This window comes from Equus asinus, chromosome 6 (genome assembly GCF_041296235.1).
Source record: "Equus asinus isolate D_3611 breed Donkey chromosome 6, EquAss-T2T_v2, whole genome shotgun sequence".
Taxonomy (NCBI): Eukaryota; Metazoa; Chordata; class Mammalia; order Perissodactyla; family Equidae; genus Equus; species Equus asinus.
In genome coordinates, this window is record NC_091795.1 from 97,148,040 (window position 1) to 97,173,722 (window position 25,683).

General features: G+C 47.7%; 1 protein-coding gene across 7 annotated transcripts in view; it reads right to left on the bottom strand.

Moving 5' to 3' along the window:
* RNF144A (ring finger protein 144A) overlaps window positions 1–25,683 on the bottom strand; it is a 169,720-nt gene that overhangs the window by 67,440 nt on the left and 76,597 nt on the right. For all 7 annotated transcript variants that reach the window (XM_070512662.1, XM_044771895.2, XM_044771897.2 and 4 more), the window contains 4 exons: window positions 14,319–14,423; window positions 14,105–14,165; window positions 8,143–8,350; window positions 3,585–3,732 (listed from right to left, as the gene is read on the bottom strand). In XM_070512662.1, the coding sequence (XP_070368763.1) occupies window positions 3,585–3,732; window positions 8,143–8,350; window positions 14,105–14,165; window positions 14,319–14,423 (522 nt within the window). The remainder of the gene's footprint in view (window positions 1–3,584; window positions 3,733–8,142; window positions 8,351–14,104; window positions 14,166–14,318; window positions 14,424–25,683) is intronic.

Consider the following 25,683-nt stretch of genomic DNA (forward strand, 5'->3'; position numbering starts at 1 on the left):
ACGGGGCTGCCAGGGGATTTCCTGCCCATCGTCCTGCATCCCTCTTCACAAGGACGTTTTGCTAAGAGGTGCTGGGGGCTTCTCCACCAGGAGGTCATCAGCTCCTCAAGTCAAGGACTTTGCTAGCCTCATCCTGTCAGCCCCGGCCTCCACATTGAGCTGCAACACCCAGGGCATGCTTCCTGAACAGAACAAAAGTGTGTTCAACAGGTACCTTTCTTCCCCCTGACAAAAGCACTCTGAGATGCTTTTACAATACATAAGTGATTTCACTGTGACTTCAAGTTTACTGATCAAGCCCTTGGGCATTACAACCTCAGGACATGCCAGGATCCTAGGTGCATTTTCCTGATAGGGAACACTTCCTTTCTATTGTTCAGAGAAGTTCCACGGAGCTCCTGGGTGGAAACAGAAACAATGGAGCTGCTATAGAAAGCTGCAATCAGTGAGATGTTCAAAGATAAGAGTCCAGTCCGCAGAGCAGTTCACCACGTTAAGGTTAAGGTTTGAGCTCTCGTGTCAAACTCTGGCTGTCAATCGTCTGGTCTAACCCAAAGCTGTTGGTTTCTGGCGTTTGAAAGATCAGAGAGTGGATGCTGGTTCATTCCTTTCTCCTTCGGTGCTTCTGGGAAAGACTGCTCACCTTCCTGGACTTCTTCTTGAAAAAGGGAAATAATAATTCAACTCTCACAGAAAGACTGCATGCATTAAAGAGAACTGTAGGACAAATGGCACAGCACTGACTACTGGCACATAACAATTACTTCAATAAATATTAACTGTTTATCCCCTCCAAAAACATTAATGAAAGAAAGTGCGTGTTTCCCTTCTGATGGTAAGTAGGGAGTGCCTGGACAGCCTGGACAGGGAGGCAGGAGAGTCGGGGCCACACCAGCGAGAACTCAGGGGCCTGTGGCTCGGCCGGGGCAGAGGAGGGGCGTGAGGAATAAGAGCAGAAGGAAGCAGTCTGGAGAAATTTGGAACTCCCTGATGCGTCCACATGCGAGACCGAGCCTCAGGAGGAAGATTCCGAGAGCAGAGAAGCGCAGGGACACGCCCCTGTCTGAGCAGCACTGCTGGCCTCCAGCCACTGGTATGCACTTGTCTCAAACTGTTGCTGCTGTCCTTGATCAACCTCCCAAGGGGCAGCTGCGCTTTCCTTCAGCATCTGCTTTCTACGGTCACAGGGTCATTTTTCAGCAGCTCTTTACCATAAAGCAAAACAGGAAACTGTGGGCCATGAGGATGAGGACTTTCAAGGAGTAACATGCTGTGTGGCACCTCTGTCACTAGTCCAGGCAGAGCCAGATGCACCCCGGCCTCCTTGCACAGGCCGGAGCCACGCTTCCGACTCAGACAGAGAGGGTGTCTCTCCAGAGACCAGAACAGGGAGAGAACAGCATCATCTTCAAGGACACGGACAGCAGATCTTGCCTCCTATTCCTTGTAACTCCATCAGATTGAGGTAGCAGGGGGAGGTGGCAGCAGAAACAATGATGGCTCCAGAAATCAAACTTTTCGTCAGTCCGTTTCTAATATTTTCCCTAAAAACCTTCAAAGAGATCTGATAACATGCACTTCCTTTCCCCTTGAGGAAAAGTTACAAGGAGTGGCATATTGCAGGTCAGATATTAGATAACACGTCATAATTTAATGATCAAATTTCTAAAAAAAATGGAAAAGAGTAGAATGCAAAATTATATATATATATACTTTCATATCTATTTATATATATATATATATATATATATATAAAGACTTTGAAGGCCTACAGACTCTGTAATGCTTCAGACACCATCCTCAACGTCCCATTCCCACCGCACAAGGTCAGGGAACAAACCTGTTGTTTGGCCTTAAGCTAAAGAAAATTAATCTTGCCAAACCGATTTATTAAACTTGCCTAGAAAAAGAAAATGAAGCCTCCAGGATAGAAAAATGGTAATATTTTCCCAAGATTTGTTCAGCTACACAAAATTGTACTGCAAATCTAGTAATTTAGAATTAATAATGGAACAACTCAAAAGGAAGCAATCTATCTAATATTTTTTAAGGTGGCCTTTAAATTAGAGACCTATTACCTTATTTAAGATTCTGACTCAAACAGACATTTATTTTCTTCTTGATCATCTACAGGCCCGTCCTTCTCAGGACTGACGAACTCTCTAAGTGATTCCACCTGCCCACTGTCCTGCAGCTCTCTCCTCCACCTTCGCGGCCTGAGTTGACCCTTCTCAGCTGTCGTGTGCGCAGGCGAATTGTTCTGACGTAGCCCCTCGGTAGGGAGACTTCCCCACAAATAGTGCTCTGATTGTAGGGAGTCAAGGTGAGAGGAGCGGTCTACACAGAGACGCGCTCCTGACAATGTAACACGGATTTGCTCTGACCCCCCTTTACTTTACACAGATCTTGATGGCTTAATGCGATTACAGGGTGAGCTGGACATGTTCATCCTTGCTGCCATTTATAAATACATCCCTTTGATGACAGATGACTTGATTTGCTTCAGCTGTCACTAACTACAGTGATTTTAGTAGATGATTAGTTCCGCTATTTAATTTTAGTTTTAAAAACCTATGTACAAACCAATTCTTCTAAGACTGAAGTCATATGTCATCATTTTAGCACAATGCCCACTCCTCTGATATGGGTGAAGAAGGAGAATCAAGAGATGAAAAGAGGCATCATTTGCATCAGGCCTTGAAGCTCCAGAAAAAGGCGGTGCTCTGAGAATGCGGGCTGGGTGCTCCTGGCAGCCACACATGGGTACAGAGTGCTTGGGAAACACTCATGGCACAAGGGCATGCTTGGGAGAAGGTGGCCATATGAGGCTAGAAAGTTCATTCTAGCGGAGAAAGCAGAGGGTTTGTATGTTTTTCTGCTCTGTGGATGACGTGTCACTGAAGTAGCCATCCCACATCCAAGATGCTTCACAATGCCCTGCTTCTATTTATCCTTGCTCTTCCACTAACGGTCCCTGATAAGAAGTGAATGTTCGTGTCCCCCTGAAAATTCATATGTTGAAGCCCTAACCCCCAATGGGATGACATTTGGAGGTGGGGCCCTTGTGAGGTAATTAGTTTCAGATGAGGTCATGAGACTGGGGCCCCCAGGAAGGGATTAATGTCTTTATAAGAAGAGGCCTCTCTCAGGTGAGGACACAGCGAGAAGGAGACCATCTGTACACCAGGAAGATGGGTCTCACCAGAACCCGACCACAGGACGCCCTGATCTCAGACATCCAGCCTCCAGAACGGTGAGAAATAAACGTCTGTTGTTTCAGCTCCCAGTCTATGGTGTTCTGTTATAGCGGCCTGAACTAAGACAGACCCTACAGACAAAACCAAAGATCCGAAGATGTCCTCTGCCCCTTTACAGCCCTGGCTGAACGCCAAGCCCGAGCTGACCTTTCACTCCCCAGAACTCCTGCACGAATTACTGTCTTCTGATACCATACTGTTCAATGAATTTACATTTTCATAAGTACAGGAAAAAAAGTCTGCCAGTGTTACATCTGTCTCACAGGAGCCTCCAAGTCTGAACCTGAAAGCCAAAAGCAGCACCGTCACGCGCAAGGCCGTACTCACGTCTAGAGACTCAAGGCAGTACCAGCAGAAGGCGTGCTTGCAGTTCTTGCACATCATCTGTGCGCAGCCTTCATCCCGCTCGATGTAGACCTTGCACTTGGGGCAGCGCTTGATGGGCGCGTCGTCCTCCTCCAGTTTGAAAGCGGAGCTGTGGAAGAAACGCCATCAGGGCTCTGCCCAGAGGCCTCGGCAGAGACCCGTCTGCCCGGGCTCTGCTGGAAGCGTGAGCTTAACTAGAGGGACTGAGGTCACTCGCTATGAAATGAAATGAAACGAACCTAAAGAAACTGAAACTCTGGAAAACAACCATCAGAAAACTGTCCATCAGCCAGTTAGATTTAGGGGAAAAAAGAACAAGATCACTATGTATCTAAATTTAGATATATATGGACAACCAAAGGAAAATATGGCAAGAAGCTTATAATGGAGGTATGTGAGTTATGGGGTTATGGTGAAATTTTATGTCCTTATTCATGTATTTCTATACTTTCCAAAGGGTTGATAATAATTTTTACATACTTTGCTATTATCAGAAAAAAGTGTTATGAACACACACTAACTGCTTGGCTAGATCTACCCGGCTCGTCTTCACAGAAGCGTCTCCTGAGAAGTCTGGCTAGGATTTCAGTGGTTAGCACGACGGGCTCTAAGCCTGGGGTCAAGTACTGGCTTTGCGACAAACTAGCTGCGCAACAACCTCTCTCAGCCTCAGTCTTCTCAACAGCATGAGCACGACAGAAGATTATGTATGAAATGAGCACACCACAGTATCAAGCACATGCGAAGAGCCCAGTAATTGGTGGCAACAATTCTCTGTAGCTAACAAAAAGATAACATAGATATTTAGATGTGACTAGGAAAGGACGTCCATTCCATGCTATTAATTTCAAGAAGACAGCTGAAAAATATGTAGGAGACCATCTGGAAGAAAAAATGGTAGACTATTAAGAGAAGTTATCAGGGATTATGGGGGTGCATTTGCTGTATTGAACTCATTGCATTAGTTCAACTTCGTTAGGACAAAACTGATTTCCAATTGGGTTGAGCAAGCTTTTCAGAACTTAATGCATTTATGAGTATCCACTCAGTGAAGCTGAGCAAATTCTGGCATTTTGAGTGCATTCTGGCTGAAGGATCTTCCACAAGCATCACAGTAAATATAAGGATTAAATATAGTTTCACTTCAGCATGAGTTAACTGATGATTAGCAGTGAACTTTCCATATGATCACATCCACAGTGTTTTCCCATGTGCATGACTCCTTCACCGTGAAGCAATGTTCAGCTGAATGTGGTTCTGTTTTGTCCACCAGTAGGTGACCAGTTAGGAAATGAAGCAGTGCATCCTCATAGTTAGGAGCATGGAGTCTCGACACGACAGACAAGTCCTAGCTGTGCTCTTCATGTGTTAACAGTCTTGGTCTCCTCGTCCGCAGAAATGAGGCTAACCAGATCCATCTCAGAAGGGTGTTGCAAGATTTAAGAGTTTCCATGGATTGAGTGCATAGGCACAAAACCCCACGCAGATGTCATAAGTGCTTAATAAATGGCAGCTGTTATTAATACTATCCCTGAAAGATAGTAAAATTATGTCCAGCTCAAATTCTTATCCAGTTTAAAAGCAAACAATAGACCACCCTGGCTGCACAGAATGTGATTTAGAATGAACCAGGGTTGTTGCAAGGGGCGAATGAGACAACATACATGCAAGTGCCTCCAAGGGGCCCTGGCACAAGCGGCTCGGCACAGACACTGTGGTGGTCTCCTTTGGAAATGAACTTGACTTGTGCAAGGAGCACGAAGTCAGGAGGCCCCGAGCCCAGTGACTAAGACTGACTCTCAGGTTAGATAACATCACTCGGGTTTGAAAGTCAGGTGTGACCTAAAAGTAACAAGACCAATTTTCTTACATGACTCATAAGCTAATTTTGAAGAAAATGCCCTGAACAGGGCAACATTAATGAAGACTGGAGAGCATCTCTCCAGGAGACTTCTCAAAACAGAAACAGTTAAAATATGTAAGTTCTGATGCACTGCAGCATGCCCAGAAATTTACATGGGATAGACCAGTTTTCAAACATTTTCTGGTACTTGAATTATATTTCAAATTATTAGTAATAACAACTCTTACTGTAAACTCAAATTTACCAAGGCAGATAGAGTCTTTGACGGCTTCCTACAATCTACATGTTCTAACGTGTTTAAGGGGCGGGCACGATGTTCATGAGTGAAGCTGGTCAGGTCGTAGATGAGAATGTGGGTTAAGGGAAGATTTAATTTCAAAAAATAAATTCTACTATATGAAAATAGCTGTGTGCACCCTCAGTTATAAACGACACCTGCCAGTCAGCCTCACGACCAGGGAGACAAGAGGGAGTGCTGAGGACTGGGGCAAACTAAAGATAGCACAAACCCCCTTCTAAAGAGGGGCCCTCAGCTCCAGCTGACTCTCAGCAAGCAGGAATGTAGGCTCAGTGTGGCCAGATACTCAGATTTCCCAGAGAAGCCAGAAATTCAGATGTTTATGTAAAACCTTTTGATTTTTAAATTTCCACAAAGTGAGATTTGTGAATTTTCATTTAAATATGCTCTTGTGTCATTTTTTTTTAGGTTGCACAATGTGATTTTTCTTTTCTGCTTGTTCGTTTTTGCTCTTTGTAAGGTGTAGGAAGCAATGATTTAATATACACATACATTGTGGAATGACAGCTGCCCTTGTGCAGTGACCTAACTAAGACCAGAAGATCACGATGAAGAGACACTTTGCCACAGGCTCCCAAGACTCATCGTCTTCCCGTCTTAAGAAGGTTCTATGCTAAAGAAATGTCACGGCTGGGTCCCTCTTCCATCCCAACAGGAGTGGGCCACTGGCTCTTTCTCACTCCTGGTTTTCTTGCTTAACAGAACATAGAAACCCACTCACTCACCTAATGCGGGCTTTCTCTTCTAAACAGACAACTCAACTGCTTCAAGAGGGCGAACGCCCCAACCTGCTTTCTATTTAGAATCGTGTGTCGCTTCATGATGGGCATAAGTTCTGAGAAATGCATCGTCGGCCGATTTCATCGTGTGAACATCATAGAGTGTACGTACACAAACCAAGATGGTATAGCCTGCTGCACATCTAAGCTGTACGGCACTGGTCTTATGGGACCACCACTGTGCATGTGGTCTGTCATTGACAGAAACGTCCTTAAGCAGCTCGTGACTGCACTTCTTCCCCATCCTGGGAGTCTAGCTCCACCACTTACGTGTCATCTGACCATATAAGAAGTGTCTTTCTTCTTGCCAAACCAGGAAGCACTGAGACCCTAAGTTAAGTGATTTATTCCAGTGTTTGAGTGTCCAGTGTGCACCAGGATCTGGGCGACAAAGTTCAAGCAAGCGCAGGCCGTGGCGTCAGGAGCTCAGTCTAATGGAGGAATCAGCCCCGTAAACAGACGAACTAAAACACAATATGGCTGCTGCCGTAATCAGTGCAGACAATCTCCAGAGGGGACACAGAGGGTGGGGCCACCAGCCCTGCCCTGGGAACTGGGAAGCTGGACAAAGGAGGGGACGTGAGCCATGTCTTCGAGGGTGACATGGTGTCTCCAGGGAAATGAGGAGGGCGGAGAAAGGGCATTCCAGGCTCAGGCACAAACGTGCAAACGGGAGAGAGAAGGGATGTGTCAGGGCTTCACCACCCGAAAATTAATTATAGTCCATCCCCTCACGCCAAGAGTGTCTCTGTGCAAGTTGAGCTGTCGAGCTGTGGGAGTAGGGGCGGGGACGGCAGAAGGGGAGGCGAGAGGAAAACAGGTGCAGCTGGTGACCACTCCTCGGGATGCATGGTGGGAGTTCCTGGTGTGAGACCAGGAAGGCGGTCTCAACAGGTGCAGGGCCAACTCCATCCAGGTGGACCAGATGCCGGTGCAGATTTTGTAGGGAAAAAAGCTGAATATTATCTATTTCTTATGGTTCAACCCACTAAATTCCAAGGCACACAGAATGATGCTGCAGTGGCCACCTGGGCGTCCAGCCTGAGGGTCTGGCTGGGGGACAGGAGGGCAGCAACACTGTGGTGACTTACCACAGCCTTCCAACAGGCTCGCCGTTTTAGGGAGATGCAGCCACCTCGGCCTCAGGTACTGGGCACCTGCTTTTCGTGATCTTTCTGCTGTTTATAACCCCTGCCCATCTGCTCTGGTTCCCCTTCTGACCCGTTTTGGACCACCTTCAACACAATGGAGTCTTGTGAAAATGTAAGGCATCGCAGGACTTAAAACCCTTCCTAGCAACTAACTGCTCATGCCTTTGTCTTTCTGGATAGGCAGAGCAGAGCTCGTCTCCTACCTGTCTTTCTATCTCCAGGGCCCTGCACAGCACCTGGCACAGACTCACTCTCAGAAATAAATCCAAAACAAACCAACCCAGGTTTGAATAAAACGCAGAGAAAGAGACCGACGAGGTGCAGTCACGTCCCCTCCGCGGCACGTTTAAGGAGGAAACACACTCCCTTCCCTCCCTTCTCCCAGCCCTCAGCCCATGCTTCCTGCGGCAGCCTGTGTGATGGGTACCTGGTCTCCCCAGGAAGGAAGGTGACTGGCATGGGCTCAGGGCAGCCTTGTCCGGGGTGCCAGCTGGCTTTGCAGGCGGAACAGAATTCCATGTCGCACGCTTTGCACTGCACCAGCTGTGGGGTCTGCAGCCCAATCTCCTGGAGCTGGCACACAGCCTGGCAGGTGGACGCCGGGCACCAAGTCCGACAGGGGTCCAGGAGCACCTCTAACACAAGGAGACAAAACAGGCTAGTCAAACTCTGCAGGCCAAAGGAGCTCGTGGGGCTTTGGACCGAGGGATTAGGTCAGTGCGTCGCTTCACATATCTACTGGTGAGGAGAACGTCCAGACGATGCAGTCAGAACACGCCCCTCACGACCTGGTGCCTGTCTGGCTCTTTCTCCCCTCCAGCCACTCCTCACTTTCAACCCCACTCCAAATACCCTCGGAGTCCTTTAGGGACACTGCTGCCTGCACGCAGAATGCCGGTGGCCACCTGGACCCTCTGTTTGCCCTCGAGGATCACAGGTCACTACCTCCTGGAAGCCTCGCCTGACGGCCCGTCTGGGTTTTCTCTGAGATCCCACACACCATGGTCCAGGCACTGCCTTCTGCTGCCTTGTCTGCCTCCTGTAGGACATAGTTTTCTGAAGTCAGGGCTGTGTCTTCAGCCTTGCAGCCTCACAACCTGGCCTAGTGCGAGGCACACAGTAGACACATGGAAAATGTTTGTTAAGGATGGAAAGAAAGGAAGGAAGGAAGAAGGTCGAATTCTTCTCATCAAATGGCTCATCGACCTAAGACTGTCTCCCCCACAAATTTAAATCTAAGCCATGTGCTAACTACTGTGTGGAAGGGCCAGGTTCTCCATCCTGAGGGGATCCCAAGTTACTAAGAAGCCTGATTTAATGTAATGAGTCAGGAAGTTACGTTGAAAAACAGGATACCCTGACGCTCCCACCCCTTCACATCCTTGTTCAAAACTCGCATTTCTTTAAATAATGGATCCCGAGCTGACCTTCCTGGTGAGCCTGGTTATTCACTTCATTCACCTCCTTGTCCAGAGTGACACGGAATTCCCAATGCGGGGCAGCAGGAGGGAGAACCTGACAGGAAACCACACAGAATGCAGACACTCTGCCAAAAAGCCATCGGAGGCTGAAGGATGACGGGGCTGTGTGCAAAGGCCTTCAAGTAGGCCACTGGTTTCCAAGCTCTGCAGCTGGGCTCTTGGGAAGTCTTCCCAGACAACTCAACTTCCCGGGGAACTGCAGAGGCAGTGGAAGGCATCTGCAAGGCTCTTGGCTGTGTGACCCACCAACAGCCAGGGCGGGTTCAGTTCACCCGCAACGAGAACGTGACTGGTGCTCCCTGGGGATGGACCACAGGCTGTGGGCTGGACCCAGCCCAGGCCTCACCCAAACAGGCTGCCCTAGGACACGTGGGTGTTTGCCACCTTCCCCAGTTAAATGGGGAAGGCAGACACAGCCCTTCAGGAGCAAGCCTCTGGCAGGGACAACCTGGAAAACCATTCAGGGGCTGGCAAACTTCTTCTGCAAAGGGGCCGACAGTGAGCATTTTAGTCTTTGAGGGCCACGTGGTCTCTGTCCAACTACTCAGCTAGGCTTCTGTGGCCCAAGGCAGCCATGCTGATGCAATCAAGGCCAGGCCAGAGGAGGGTCTGGCCCACTCCCCATGGTTGGCTGACTGTTGATCTAATCTAACTTGTCACCTCTACTTCTTTTTAAGGGGGGATTAATCAATGGCACAAAACGGACAAATTGGTAGGTCTGGCAGAAGATTAGAAGGACTTATAATAGAAAGGATCTCCGGAATTCGGAAAATGCACTACTTTTTAATAGATCTTTGTTATAGCAACGTGAAGTCTTCATGATGCTCCTAATAGTGAGTGAATGAGTAAAATTAGTTCTTGTAATTAGCTGAGAGTTTCAGAGTTTGCTTTTCCAAGAACGTTTCTGGCTGTCAGATCTGAGGAGGGGTCCTTGTGGGAAAACGCAGTCATTGCTCCCGCGCACACGGGTGGAGCGGCCATCTGCTGCCCACCAAGCTGGGGGAACTGGAGAAAGGAGGGGAGAGGGATGCAGGGCCAGCCTGGGGCAGTGGTTGCTTCCCGGAGACCTGGGAAGACCTCCTGTACAGAGGGAACACCAGAGGCGGCTCCCACATCCTCCTCTGGAGCTAGAAGCTGTGCAGTTTACCTGGCCGCTCTCTCCCTCTCCAACCTGATCCACCTCCTTGAGAATTTCTCACACAGCTCTCTGCCCTCTGTGCCAGTGTGCGATGCCGGTGAGCCCAGCTTTGCCCCGGCCAGCTCATGGGGTCCCCCGTGTGCACAGCTCCTGAGGAAGGCGCGGCAGGATGCAGGCGCTGAGCGAGCACAGCCCCATGACACACGGAGACACCCTCAGCCTGTTCTGATTTCTTTCCAACCTGACCCTGTGGTTACTGCTGGTCTATCTGAGAGCCTAACGGGACAACACTGCCCCACTGAGATGCTTTCGGTCTCCACTGGTCTCCGTGCCCACCCCTTCTTTTGCTCTGCGGAGTCTGTGACATCAGGAAGGGCCAGCCTTCCCAAGCCGCTGCATCTCCTCATGCATTTTCCTGCTGTGTGCCATCCCCAGCTCCCTCTCCTGCACAGCCAGGGGCTGCCTCGTCCCGAAAGACCCAATTATCTTGTGCAGGGTATAGGAAACTTAGTTAAGCTTTCCATGGCAATGACTTAAATTCTGTGACCTTTGTCTTCATGGAGCTGTGACAGGGCACTGCCTGTCCCCACAGGGAGAGATTCCCTTTTGGAGAGATAAAGGGCAAATAAAAGTCTGTCCAATTTGCTGACTGCAAACACGCTTCCAGCGCTGCCAGGGCACATCAAACCCTGTGAACAGCTCCAGGCTTCTCTCGGACTTCTATTAATATTCTACATCATCACCCCATGGCTGAGGTCTGCCAGCAAGGCGTAGAAGACAGAAATCAATCAATAAGAAAATCCACACTGGGCAACATCAGAGTTTTTCTTTTCTGGATGAGTATATGCATACATATCTATGTCTATCACATATACATCTAATAATATATATTAGATATATTACATCTATATATCTAACATTTTACATATACATATATTAGCATATACAAACAAGGCAAGCAGTGTATTTTCTGGCATACTAGAAGAAACTAATCTTAACTCCCATCTCCCAAAGATATATTAATAGATTAATGAAGTAGGTCTCTAATAGCTCAACTTAACAAAAAGCCCAAGCCTTTTTAAAAAGTGGGGTTTTTTTAAACACTGTTTTTCCTTTGAGAAGCATGCTGTGCACGGCAACACACCCAGCGTCGCCTCACGTCCTTGCACTGGCTCTTTCTACACTGGTGGCTTGGCTGGTGCACGGGCTACACACTGTGGCAGCAGGTTCCATCCTGTCGGGAGGAGGCATAATCGTCAGGAGTCTGCCTGTGGTCAGGCTGACAACTGATGGGTAAGCCCGGCAAGTTATTTAATCTCCTGAGCTCTAGTTTCCTTTAAAAAAACGACTCAACACAGGATAAGATCTGACTTCAGCAATTGTGGGACCTGTGCTCTGCTGTCAGAGGGAGAACTGAGGAAGCTGTGGGCCCTGTCCCAGGGCAGCAGGAACTGCAGGAGAGATGGACATGAAAACAAGCCCAGCAGGGTGGCGCCATCGGTGCTCAAATAAAAGCATGTGTCTGCGTGATGGGCAGGCAAGTGGGGGTGAGGGAGCTCTCCCTGGAAAGCCTGTCCTTCTCAGCCTGTGGAGTCTTCTGGTTGAGAGTGGGTGCTCCCAAAGAAAACAAGTCCACAGCCTCCTTCCCGGCTGCCTGCTTGCCAAGGACGCAGCTGGAGGGTGGGGAAGTTTAAATTAAAATCTAGGCTGTCAGATCAGAGGAGGCACTCAAAATCCAAAAGGAGACAGTGTTTGCAACGTAAACTAACCATAGGACTTTTGTAATAAATGTTTTCAGAAAATTATGGCACTGAGTTTTTGTCGAGAGCATCCTCTCTGACTCCTTTTCACAGGGACAGAACAAGTCAAAACTTGCTTTCTGATCGTATCTCAAAACTTGTTCAATGTACCGGCTATAATCAATAGCTGTATTTTAGCTCTCACATTTTAACATTTCATTCAGATAGGTCTTTGATCATTTTCTGAGTCTATTTTGTTTTTTTTTTGTTACTTTTAACAAAACTGTTAGTAAAATTTTTAAAGTGATAGCTTTGAGAAATATTTCTTAACCTAAGTCAGGTTGGCTTCATTTTTATGCAAAAGAAAAAAAATCTTCTTTGACTAAGCCAAAGTACTGAAGAAATAACAACAGTTAAAATCATTAGGTAGGAAAATTTACCCAGCTGCATTTTCAAATTAAATCCAACGTCATGGAAAGTTCATTTTCTTGTAATTCAAATAACTGCTAGTTTCTGTCAAGACGTTCTCTGGAAAATGTTTTCAGAAGAGGCTGAAAGTCTCAGAAATCCAAATTAATCAATTTTACAGCTCCACATACTGACTTTTGTATCACATGACATTATATTTAAGCTATAAACTGCCCCAAACCAAATGATACATGCCATTTAAATAAACAAGCTATTGAAAACAGATTTCAATGCTATCAAAAATCACATTTGATTTTTTTTAAGCTGGCCACACATTGATGTTTTTTCTGAGAAGTAAGCCTCAAGAGGAAATACAGCTATCTTTAGCATTAAAAAAAAAAAAAAAAAAAAAAAAACAGAGAAAAGAAAACTCTCTGCATTCAGCTAACCAGGAGTCCCTGGATAGTTTCCTCTCGTCTATTCTGCATTCCATTCCCATCTTGATGGTGTTTTCCTGTAAACACATAGCCCACGGCTGCATCTCAGTAATGAATGCCTGATGCAGACAGGGACCTGCAAACCAGTCCAGGAAGAGGGAGAGGAGACTTCAGTGATTACAAACTGACATGGAAATGTTAGAATGTGGATGCAGTATCTTCACAAGTTTTGCATAAAGAGCATCATCTATACATGTCTGTTAATCTCCTCCTTTTCAGATGAGCCCAAGGTCTAGGATATATATGAAAACGAGGCCAAACGGCATCCACAGACTCTTTAAAATACCATGGTATGATCCTGGTGTACTCAGAGAGCAAAGATAAAGATGTGTCCTGGACATTCAATATGTTTTAATGCAATGCCATCTGAAAATGATGTTAACACTGCTCTGCGCACACTCCATGCCGTGCTCCTGGAAAACCCCAGAGTCTACATCAGGCCCAGCTCCAGACAGGAGGGCTGTGCAGGACGCTGCAGGAGTAGGGTCTGATCCATACCCACCCCTCCCTTCACCCGCTAGAGATGGAAATGAGGGCAAGTCAGTTAGCCTCTGGGTGTGTCAGGTTAATGGACAATGACAACCTTGCAGGGATATTGTAGTGTTTAGTGAGATAAGGGACTCAGTTATTCGCTGGGCATCTACTAGTCCAGGCCTGCAGGAGGTGGACAGCGAGCGCAAATGGACAGGCCACACTCCGCTGTCAGGACGGTGATCATCACATTCAATTCTATGCTTAGCCTCAGGACTCCTTCCGTGCCTTTGTGTCTTTTAAATTCCGCGCAGGTCTAAGAGTTTAGTCCTCAAACCACAAGGCTTTAAGCTGACTGAAGAACAATGCCCCATGAGGGTCACATCTCTTTACACCACCGCGTACGCCCAGATCCCGATAAGCAAGTTGTGTTTCACGAATCCTTCTTGCTACCAAACACATCCCCACATCAGCCTTCCAACCATGAGCTCCTCAGAGAATTCAAACTGGCAGCTGAATTTCAGGAGTCTGACACCAACGTTTCCACTTCTGTGATAGCCAAATGATGTACGGTCCTATCTGCCAAAAGTGCTCCCCCGAAGTTACCCGGATTCTGCCATCAGAACGTAACAGGCTAATATAACAAGGCACCTACCTCTTTCAAATTGTAGCTTTTTATATCTTTGCATAATTTCAGCTGCAACCATGCACTCAATCTAAGGGGAGAAAAACACAAATAAGTATAACAGGCTGAGGGCTAGAACACCACGCAATGTCATCCTAAACAGACCCCATGGTGTCCGACAAGCTAAGCTAAGCGGGGCATCCCTGTACAGGTTAGAAAACCGGTTGTGTTCAGTTGCACGTGCCTCGTTCTCCTGCAGGTGGCCCTGTTTGGGGCAGGCGGCATCAGGGCAGCTAATTGCAGTTTCTAATCCTTCTTTGATCAAGAGCTCCACGTACTGTTTCAGGCACTGCAAAAAACAGAGAAGGATCTGTAAACATCTTCACTTCCTTCAGGCTGAAGGGGCAGTGATGCATAAAAAATGACGAACCAAGCACATCGTTTCATTACGGTTTGGTATTTTCACTGTGTAGCCCGTAGCAACCACGAAATCTGAGGTTTTCCTCACTCAACAAATTCTTTTGGGGCGCCCCTTCTGTGCCAGGGACCGCATGTTAGGTCACAGAACGAAGGCGGTGGGTTGGATCCCTGTGCACAACCTCAGCAAACACAAAGCCAGTAAGTCCAGCAGAGAGGGAGGTCAGGAAGCCGTATTTTTTAAATGCATAGTAGACACCAGGCACTGTACTCAATCCTTTAAATTCCACTGTCGCATGCACTCCTTAGAACATTCTTACAGGAAAGGTATGACTGCTCCATATTAGAGATGTGCAAACTGAGTCACCAAAGAGGGAACTTGCCAGCTTCCCCAGACAGCAAGGCAAAGCCCGGATTCGAACGCAGCCTCGCTCGAGGCTAAAACGCCCCTGCACGCCCCGCGGAGAACTCACACGCAGGGCTCATCCTCCCTCAACAATACCTCACCAACACCTCACCTCACCCACCCGGCAACTCCTTCCACAGCCTCACCCTGGGGAGACGGCTGAGCATCTGAAGGGAGTGGAAAAGATTGAGAGGGGACGCAGAGCAGAGCTCCTGTCAAAGGGGATGAGGTCTTCACAGGAGCAATTTACTCCTGCTTTGCAGTCTACTAGCTTAGAAACCCAGTGCTTCCCTGAAAAGCACCTTGTAAATGATTAGAAGGAAAGACATGGCCTTCAGGGCAGCTCGCTACCAAAGGTAACTAGAGATGGAAACTCTGAATCGCTCACCTGCAAACTCAAAGGGCACAGAAACTGGGGCCATTAAGTGGAAGAACAGTGGAAACCATCTCCACAGCATCCCCAGATCAGCCTTCAGTCACAGCCCCAGGACAGCGCTTGGGGTTCACAATACCGACACTATTATGCTATTATATTAACACCATTAAATATAATAGTGCTTTCTCAAGAAAAGCCCATAAGCTCTGTTTCCTGAGCCTCTACCTTCCCCCAAAACATACACACCATTTCATTGTAAGAATGCATGTTTTCCGTTAATGGATGGGCCTAAAGGAGATCCAGCGGCGAGTCCCATTCGTTCCACGCCTCGAACAAGTCTGTTAGTCTCTACCAGACTCGTTTTCCCAATCTACAGTTCAGGGTGGTCTAATCCCCCTCATAGTGGAGTGGTAAGACTTTTATGCAAGAGAAAGAGTCTAGAATACTCCATGGAATACAGTGTATGCTCAATATACGAATATAATTTGAACTAAACAGGTAATTCTCCCCATTCTAGCAAACCAGAATATTTCACCTGTTAAAGACACTAGATAGCAATTTCTTTAAAAAATAGAAATCAAGGTAATCCTCAAAAAGAGCCATTTCCCACAGCTTCTTTCAAGAGCACTAAACTGAATGCTGAGACATCAGGTGTCAACTGCGATGCCAGCGCCTGTGAGCTGAGGCCCCTGGGTGGCAGCCTGGATTCCTTCGTCCTGCCCGACTCGTGGTGACTGCAGAGGACCTGAACTTAGATTCCTCACACTTCACCTACGTTTCACCAACCAAGCCACTACGAAGAGAGTTCCCGGGGCACCGAGTGTGGGTGAGCCCAGTCTTGGAGCTCCGTCTGAGGCATAAAATGGCAGAAGCTTTAGAGGTAACTCACCAAAGCCAACACACAGCCCTCCCCAGAACGAGGGAGGGCAGAAGGTGAGGAGGGGGCAACCACACGGGGACCCCATCAGGCCTGCACCCCGCCTCAGCAGTGCAAGCTGACCTGTTTGGGAAGACAGCACTGTGGTTCAGGAGTTGCAGCCCTTGCAACAGCGGTCTTTCTACAATTGGGGGGGGGTCACTGGAATGTCCTGCTGACGGCTGGCTACGACTCGAGGAGGCTTTGGACCTAGAGCTTCTAGGCAGGGGCCACGGATAGTGACTTGACGCATTTGGGCCACAGCTCCGTTGACCATAAAATAGAGATGCCCATCATACTGGGCATTCGCAACAGGAAAAAAAGAGACTGTATAAAACCACCCAGGACGATTCTCGGGACACAGCACCAGCTAATTAATAGTGACTGTTGTTACGTTGTTTGTCTATCTCTGTGATATACTTCTTACAGTCGTAGCATTAGAAAAATCAAAACCACAGCTACAAGATCATTATTTTACTTTCTGTAATTAACTTTGTCTAAATTGGGTCTCTGGAGGATTCTGGAATGCCGTAAACTGATAAAATGCTGAAAACTCACAATATGGTGGAGAACAGTACCAAATGAGAGAGGGTTTATTCTAAGAAGCAAAATACAACAATTAAAGCTGGTGTGAAACATACACTCAGGGGACACTCAAGGCTCTGAACATCATTGTTCGAGAACTTGCAATGACAACACGTAGTGTGTCATGTCTGGCTGAAAGCTCCATGAAAGCGAACATCCTATGCCACGAGAATGCATCTGCGCAATTTGCAAAATGACTATGTCCTGGGAGTATCAATTTGTTTACTACATAAAAAGAAACGAGGGTCCAAGCACCTGACCATGCATCCATCAAACACAAGCCCGGTCTCCTTCCAGATATAAAGTGGGTCATGACTCACAAGCTGTTTTTCAATCTAATAGCAAAAAGATGTCTTGAAATGAGCACCAAAAAAATGGGCTAAGAGAAACTTCTGTAAAAGTGAATATTCAGTACAAAAGCAGACAGTGAAGTTTTTTCGTACTATCATATTAATTATAGCCATCAGTAATCAAATGTCTTCAGAGTATCAGGCTCTATGTTAATCACTTTACCTATGTTAGCCCACTAAACAACACACAAGAATCTCACGGGTACCATGGCTCCCGTTTCATAGGTGAGAAAATAGCAGCTCAGGGAAGTGGAGAATGGGTCCAAACTCGTACTCTGTAAGTAGAGGAGACAGAACTCAAACTCCCCTCTGCCTGACTCCAAAAAGGTGGGTTTTTGTTTTGCTTTTTAAAGTTTTTTGCCTTCTTCCTCCTCGATTAATAACTCTTTCATAAGCAATCATTTATTAAGTATTTTCTGTTCCCTGATAAGCTTTTCCTTAGAACAAAGAATTATATGTACTTTAAATTAGCAAAGTCTGAGTCAACCCAGCGTGCATCTTTACATGGTGATGATGCTCAGATGCAAAGATAGTCCAAGGCATCAGGACCCTGAGGGCCACTGTGGGAAAAAGATGCCTATGCAGATCATTACGATGTGCTGTGCTCAATGCTCCAGTGGGAAGAACAGACCACTGGAGGGGTCCCTCCTGGGTGTAGTTAGCAAGGCTTCCCAGAGACAAACAGCTGGCCAGAGGGACAACGGCATCCCAGGAAAATGAGCATCAGCTGCACAAAAGGCAGAAGGATGGAGGCGAAGTGTCAAGAGCCACAGAATGTTCCAGGCATTTCATTTTCCATTTTGTCTTCCAACTCTTTGAAACCCTGGTCCAAAGATGAGGAGGCAGCAATGCTGATCTGTTAAGATACCTCTGTTGTGTCAGAAGTTTCCTGCCAAGGAGAAGTGGGCCACAGACACATCTGCCTTGCCTGAAACTACAGCAAGTCTGACTTTTGTCTGTTTTCTCACTTGAAGGCCTGTGGCTACTCATGACCCCAACAGCAGGAGAAAATTCCCAGACACTGTGCTCAAAGGTGCCTGAGGAGCATCATCAGGCACCCATATTTACGAACGTCACAGGCAGGCAGGGGGCCAAACAAGTGTGGCATGTCCCTGCGAACAGTGTTTAAAGAGGAAGGACGTTGGAATCATACACCAGGGTTTGAATCCCAGCTTACCCACTCACCAGCTGCATGACTTGAGCAAGGAACTTCACCTCTCAGAGCCTCCATTTCCTCCTAGCGTGGGATGAGATAAGCCCAGCAGACAAAAATGACCACTTGACGGCTCTGGCACCCCAGAGACAGCAGCGCTCCAGAATACTGCTGACATACTCACCAGGAGTTTTGCTTGGTGTTTCTACAGCCATCAGTAATCAATGATCTGTTATCATTTCTCCGTTATTAGACGTTGGGGTCTTTGAAAGTAAGAACTGTTTATTATTTATCTTTCTAGTCCCTCTGCCTAACTCAGTGCTAGTCAATAGCAAGGGATTAGTCGATGCAGCACAGATAGATAGATGGATGGCAACAGCTGGGTAGATGAGTGGAAAACATAAAGACTAACCAGACCTGGCATGAGACAGTCCCTGTCTCTCAGCAGAGGAGCTGGAGACCTGAGAGAGAAGATGCGCTGACCACACGGCCCTGCTGCAGAGCAGCTGAATGGCAATCCTGGTCCTCTCCACCGGCGGGACGGCCGAGCCATCCTCGGTGGAGCTGTTGTCAAGGAGCCTGGAGCCACGAGCCAGCACAGCACTATGAGGACGCCATGTGCAAATCCCCCAGAGGCTCCGCCGAGTGGCCCGGAAACCTGAAGCAAACCGCCCAGCGGGAGCCACAGTGTATATTCTGGCAGGGATCCTCTTTCCTCAAGGCTGAAGGAAGGTGACTTTACTCAAAGCACGAAAGTCCAAGAAAACGAAGGTTGCTTCTGTAAAATTATTGGAACTAAAAAAAATTCAGAGTTTCTACCAAAAGAAAATGCTCTCACCTACATGTACTCTCTGTTCTCTGCTCTCGCCAAAACATCACATCCCTGGTCTCCTAAATACATGTACCCCATGCTCTCTGACTGCTGAGGCTTGGCTGAAGATCAAGTGTAGTCAGGAGGAGAGAGGTGGGCTCCACAATCAGCCTCACTCGAGTTAACATCGCTCTCCTCGTGTTACCTCGGGCCTTTCTCTTAAGGTTTCTAAGATTCCGTTCGGTTCCCTCAACTGCAGAACAAGGATAATGACCCACCTTGCAGACAGTAACCTTGCTGGAAGGATTAAATCGGACCCACACCAAATGGGGCCTCAATAGTATTAGTGCCTTTTACTTCCAACCCTCTCCCCTGCCTACCAGCCTTACTCTATCATATCAAATTCCACCATCAAAAACCCTTCCAGCCCACTAGTCAAAACTGAGGTGGCTACAATCACTGGCTTGGGCAGGTGCCACATGCTTTTCATGGGGTCCCAGTACTGCAGCCTTATACTGCTGCGGCCACTTAAGTATTAGCGCACAGCTGATCCCCACACACGGATAGGGACATGGGTGATGACTTCTATATCCCTCTGTAGCCCTCAACTGTCCTCACAAGGTGTTGTGATTATAGATGCTCAGTAAAGAGGTGGACTGCAGTTGGGTGTGAATCACTCTCTTTCCAGAGCACCAAGTCGAAGGTCTTCAGTTGTGTTTGTCACTTTGAGATTTTTAGGTCAGTTCAGCCGGTAAGCACTGAGCAGCTGCTTTTGGTGAGAGGGCATGCTGGGAGCTGTGACTGAGGCCAGGAAGACTTGGGAGGGCCCTCGCTTTACGACAATCAGCAGGGACAGATAAGCCAGCTGTGGGTTAGTGAGCACTGGATACGGATGCTGCTTATTCAATGTCGTTACACAAAGAAGACATTATCCATTCCAGTGTTGGGTCCACCCAAGGCAAAGAAACATCAGGAGACCAGGAGCTGGCTTGACAGCAATCAGCGTGTCAAGAGTCAGAGTCTGCAGTGCTGGGTGGATTGTAGGAAGCACGTGGGGAGAGATGAGACGGGAAGCCTGCAGGGCCACGCTGAGCAGTGGGGGCTCATTTGTGGAGGCAGTGGAGAGGCATCATGGTGTGTTGGGAGTGGATTTACATCAGCCAAAGGCCGTTTCATAAGAACCCAGTCTCAGCAGCGGGAGGAGGAACCTGAGTAGGGCACGGAGACCAGTTAAACAGTTCAGGCCAATGATTCCCAATCAGGGTGCTGTGTCACCCTGGCTTTGGGGAAGTGGTCATGATGACAGCTCATGGGTGGGGAATTGGACACAACCTGTGGCCTGGCCTGAAGGTATGCCAGGATCTAAAAATTCAACCGTTGAACATGGACGTACCCGGAGAGGCTTGCACGTGTAGCCACGTGTTCTGCTGACAGAAAGCAGGAGGACTGCCCTTGTTCTCAGATGGCCCTGTTCTGACAAGCGGGCCACCGCCACGGTGACTGACGGGATTTGATGACGACTGAATTTGCGGAGTTGGGCACGGGGTGAGATGGGGAGGTGACCAGGAGATGATGGTTAGGAAGGTGTGCAGATGGCCCAAGCTCTGACCTGGGGGGCTCTCTGGGTACTCAGTTGGGCCTCTCCATTGCTCCTCTCTGGTCACAAGAGGGAGAAAATGAAGTAGAAGCCATGCTTTCTGCTCTTTCACAGAGACCAGGGAACCATCTGACGCCCTCCTCCCGGTGTTCCTCAGGGCGCACACCCTCCTCACCCTCACAATTCTACATAAGCTGCAAGACAAGCGGTGCATGTTGACAACACGTTCTATCTTTTGAATATGAAAACCCAAAGTCATACAGGACCAAAAATGTATTTTTAACCAAACCATGCCTTCATCACTAAGACCTCCCAGTGGAATACAGGACAGAAGTGGTTGTGGTAGGAGGGTATTAAGACACATAACATTAGACTCAGAAAGGCTAAGGGGTGATCCACTTCATCCGCTCATCAAATAGTCATGTACTCTGTACCAAAAGTCTAGACGGCCAAAAACATAGAAGCAACAGATAAACACTGGGCTGGACTGTTACTGGAGGTAGAATTAAGTGCGTTTCTGCAGGCAAGTGGGATCTATGTGTGTGTACACTTAGGAAGGCATGTGAGAGAAGGGATGCACAAGTGTGATGAGTGTGAGGGTCTGAGTGTGTGAGACTGTGAGTATGTGCAATTGCTGGAATCAGTAATACACGAGGCTTAACTTCTAATAGAGAGACATTCTGTTAATTTAGCTTCATTAGGCTAAGCTCTCTCAATTTTCCAGAAAACTGAAGATCATCCCATCAAATGAAGAATCCAAGAGTTTTATTTGTTTGTTTACCTCACGAGTAAGAAGGAATTGGGGTGATCAATAATTATCCCCATTTGTGTATCTTGCCAATAATGGGGTGGGTTCCAGGACCTTAACTGCCAAGGACTTAGACAGGCCTCCTGGAAGAGAACAGGGAAGTCAGCTTTGGGATGGAGAGTCACGTGCACAAGACAGGGAGAAAGCAGGTCCCAAGACTCCTTCCTGGGTGGGAAGGGCCAGGACCTGGGGGTGTAAGAAGGAAGCTCTCTGCCCTGGACCCGGGACGTGCCATGCAAATGCTCCAGAACAGCCCCAGAGCTTTTGCTAAGTTTCGCAGCACAGTCAATATAAAGAGCCAGTATCAGCATTTTCTTAGGAACAGGTAATAGATAAGCATCGGATTTTAATGGAAGGAGCAAGTGCGCTGGAGTCTAGACATACCCAGTGACATTCTAGAGCAGCTCACTTTGTCTTTCTGAGCTGTGGTGTCCTTTTTATGAGATGGAGAATTCTGCCCCTTTCACAGCTTCACAAGAAATGAGATAATGTAGGAAAGTAGGTGGCATATCACCAGCAATCAACAAACGTTATTCCCCATCCTCTTCATCACAAGGAAAAGGTTCAGAGATGAAAAGGAAAACCATCTGGTAGTGCCTGTGAGCAGTGTCAGTAGAGAATCCTAGGGGCCTGGGTGGAGCCTTAAGACAACGCAGAGCAGGAAGCAGTTGTGCCCTCAGGGAGCACAGAGAGGACCTGCAGAGCAGGGTCTCTGCTTGCTGTCATCTGGGCTGCAGGAAGCCCCAGCTCTCTGGTCCATTCTCAGCCCTGAACCTCGAGTCACCCCACCCTGCAAGTCTGCCTTTTCCCCATCTAGATACCAAGACCAGGACGAGGCCCATAGAGCAGAGGCCTGAGGTCTATACGCCACAGAGGCCCACAGCCTACAAAGTCCCTGGGAGCCAGCGCGCAGGACAGAGACAATCAGTGGGGCTGGTGGTCCCCACACTCCATTTTACATATTTTTAGGTTTTCCTGTCCACTTTCCTTTGAACGAAAGGACTCTGAGCTAAGGACACTTTGAAAACGACTTCCCAGGAGTCACTTTCACAGGGCAGGTTGATCTCATGTGGTAAGACAGAGTTTCCTCGGAATCGGACAATCATATGATTCCTGAGACACACCTCTAACATGAGAGAGAGGCAGAATCGGAGCAGTGGCAGCTGTAACAGTGAAAATCAGAGCAGTAAGAATAACAGTTCACTCTCACCGCATTGAGCTATTTGGAACTCAAATACAGAGCATTCAAGCAACAAACATATATTTTGAGCACCAACCTGCACCAAAGTTTAGAGGACAATGAGCCAAATAAACTGCTCTTAGAAAGCTCCTCCCGTGGAGGGTATGGATAAGTGTAATGACAACACAGTAGGACAAAGGACATTACAGTTTAGGCACCAGATACAAGTGGAGCTGGAAACTTTGAGCAGTTTGGAATGGTTTGAGTGTAGGAAGTTGAGGAAGTAGGAAAGTGCAGGAAACGGAGCTGGGAGGCTGGATAAAAAGGCGAGGACCTGATTACACCATGCACGGCATTTTCATTGGTGAGGCCTGTGCTATAGGGGATGTATGCTCTCAGGTGTGGAGATGGGGTTTTGCCATCTTCCAAGTAACATCCTGAGCCCTCTGGCACCTCCCTCCCTGGCCCCATGGTCTGCAGTGACTGGCCCCACCCCACCTCTAGTGGGTTCTGGCTGGCCTAAGCTGATGGCTATATCTCATCTCGCCAGTCCTGGAAAAGGATCAGCGATGTCACATAACCAGTGAAGCTGGAAAGGTGTTTCCAGGGAAAACAAGCATCTTCTTCATCTACAAGTTACCCAAAGCGACCTCCTCTCTCTCTACCTGTGGACAGCATGGAATGAGGAAGTGATGTCTGCAGTAACCACCATTTTGCTACCACAATGAGGAGACTCTGGCCCCGCAAACTTCCAGGGTCAACATAATGACTGTGAGGACGAGACTGAAAGCCAAAGAGGCAGGCAAAGAGACTCCTTCTTTGATGAAGCTATCTAGAATAGAGGTTCCCAGCACAGGCCACACAAACATGTGTGTGCACTAATGCGGTGGCAGTGGGACTGACAAGTGACAAAGTCCATGCAATCTTACAGCTCCAAGACCAAAGAGTCCAGCTTTCTTTTCCTGGATGGGGAAACAAGAGAAGGCAAGAGGTTCAAGGACTTGCCCAGAGGTCCCCAAGAGTTAACAGCGAAGCCACTCCCAGAACCAGGCAAGATTTGGGATTTACAGTCGAGGGGCCTTTCTGTAATGTCCAAACTACGGCTGGCTATTAATGTGCACAATGCCACCCAGGAAAGTTGGTTCCACTGGAAAGTGCATGCACTCTGGATCCCAAGCTTGCCTCTCCCTGTGCGGCAATGGGTGACGTGGGAGGCAGATGACCTGAGGCGGGCTCAGAGTGGCCACTTTACAGGAGACAAAACACATGATCTTCTCTGCACATCGCCATCCAAACACTGCTCCACATCTGTAGGGCCCTGCCAGTCCCTGCCAATTATGGCACTGTTATGCTTTAGAAACTAGTGGAAACCTTAGCACCAACCTCCCAACCTGGTCCCATCACAACACGACACACCTTCTTGCACTTGCCCCACAATGGTTCTATCCACTCGCGCTTTCTCTGGGAGCCAGCTCAAATGATGCCCTGCAGCCTGCGGGTGCAACTCCTTGTTCCCCTCTCCATGCTGTCTCTCACCTCTGTTTATATGGCAAATACAGCTCTTTCCACCCCAAATGACAGCAACACAGATCTACCTCTCCTGATCATGGGACCGGGACAGCAGGGACTGTAATCTTTAATCTCACCTACGTATCCAGAGCACTGAGCACAAGGCAGGAGTTCGATATGGGCTGGAAAATGGAAGTGAATGAACACCCACCGGGTGCCGTATACAAAACGCAAAGCGGACGGGGATGTGAAGGTGTGTAAGTTAAGGCCCATCACCTCAACCAGCTTAATGTCTAGGCGAGGAAACATGGCTGAGATAAACAGTCAGAAGTTCTGGGTCTAAGCAGCATTTCCACAGCGTACTAGGTGAATGGCCTTGGCAAAGGATAGGAGGACAAGGAAACGATGTTTGCATCACGGATGGCCAGGAAGGCTACTGCCCAGTGCTCTATATACAGGACCTCAGTCAATTTGTTCAGGAGGCTGATCATATTTTAGACTTGAGGAAACCGGGGCTCGGAGAAGTTAAGCAGTTTGCTGAGCAATCACACAGTTACAGGAAGTGGGGGCAGAATGAAGACGTGGGCCCAAATTCCAAAGCCTGATCCAATTAACCCAACCTTCCCAACTTCCTTTCCAAACCACTAAAGATTGCCTTTATTACTGTTATCCCTACACATTCTCTGGGAAAATACATTGTCTACTAAAAGCTATGTTTTTAAGTAAGAATTTCCCATGTTTATTTATCAAACCCTCTTATCTGGGCTCTAATGGCAAAGCTCCTAATCACTGATAAATAACTAGTATTATAAGAGATACCATTCTAGCTCAAAGCAAAAACGTGTGTGTGTGTCTATTTTATTTGGCCTATTTAATCTTGCCATGGTGAAAATTAATTTTCATTAGACTTTCTTTTTCCTAAGGACAAACAGAAAAGCAGACATGTCCACCTTCCCAGATCACCGGGGACCTGTTATCTTGAAGTGGGAACCACAGCAACGCACTTTTTAGAGACTCACATCTCCCCAGTCTTTTGAGTAAAAATATCATCTCTAATTACGGTAGCTGTCAAACTGGACACAACTTTGTCAGCCGCAAAACAACAGAAACATTCTCATGCTATCAGATGCTGCAAGTATCAGGAGATCTAAGTGGCCTTGGTATGTCCCATTTTAGCTTGAAACTGCTCACACGTTTTAGACTTTGGTCCCTGGAGAGACTCCCAGGCCACTATACACTTGGGTTGTATCACTGACTGACCAAATGGAAATGGGGTTAGCTCCGATGGTGGGCTCAGGGCTGTCTTATTTTTACATAAGTGTCAACAACCTTTTCTCTCTTTCCAGTACTTGCGCACAAAAACTGTTGGTTATACTTGCATTTCCCTTTTTTGCACCCAAGTGTTCAAGTTTACATTGGCACTTTAGAGTTTCATTTTCACACTCAGCCAAAATGGGGCCATTTGAGCTATCTGGTAGGCTGTCACCATCTCCACACCCCA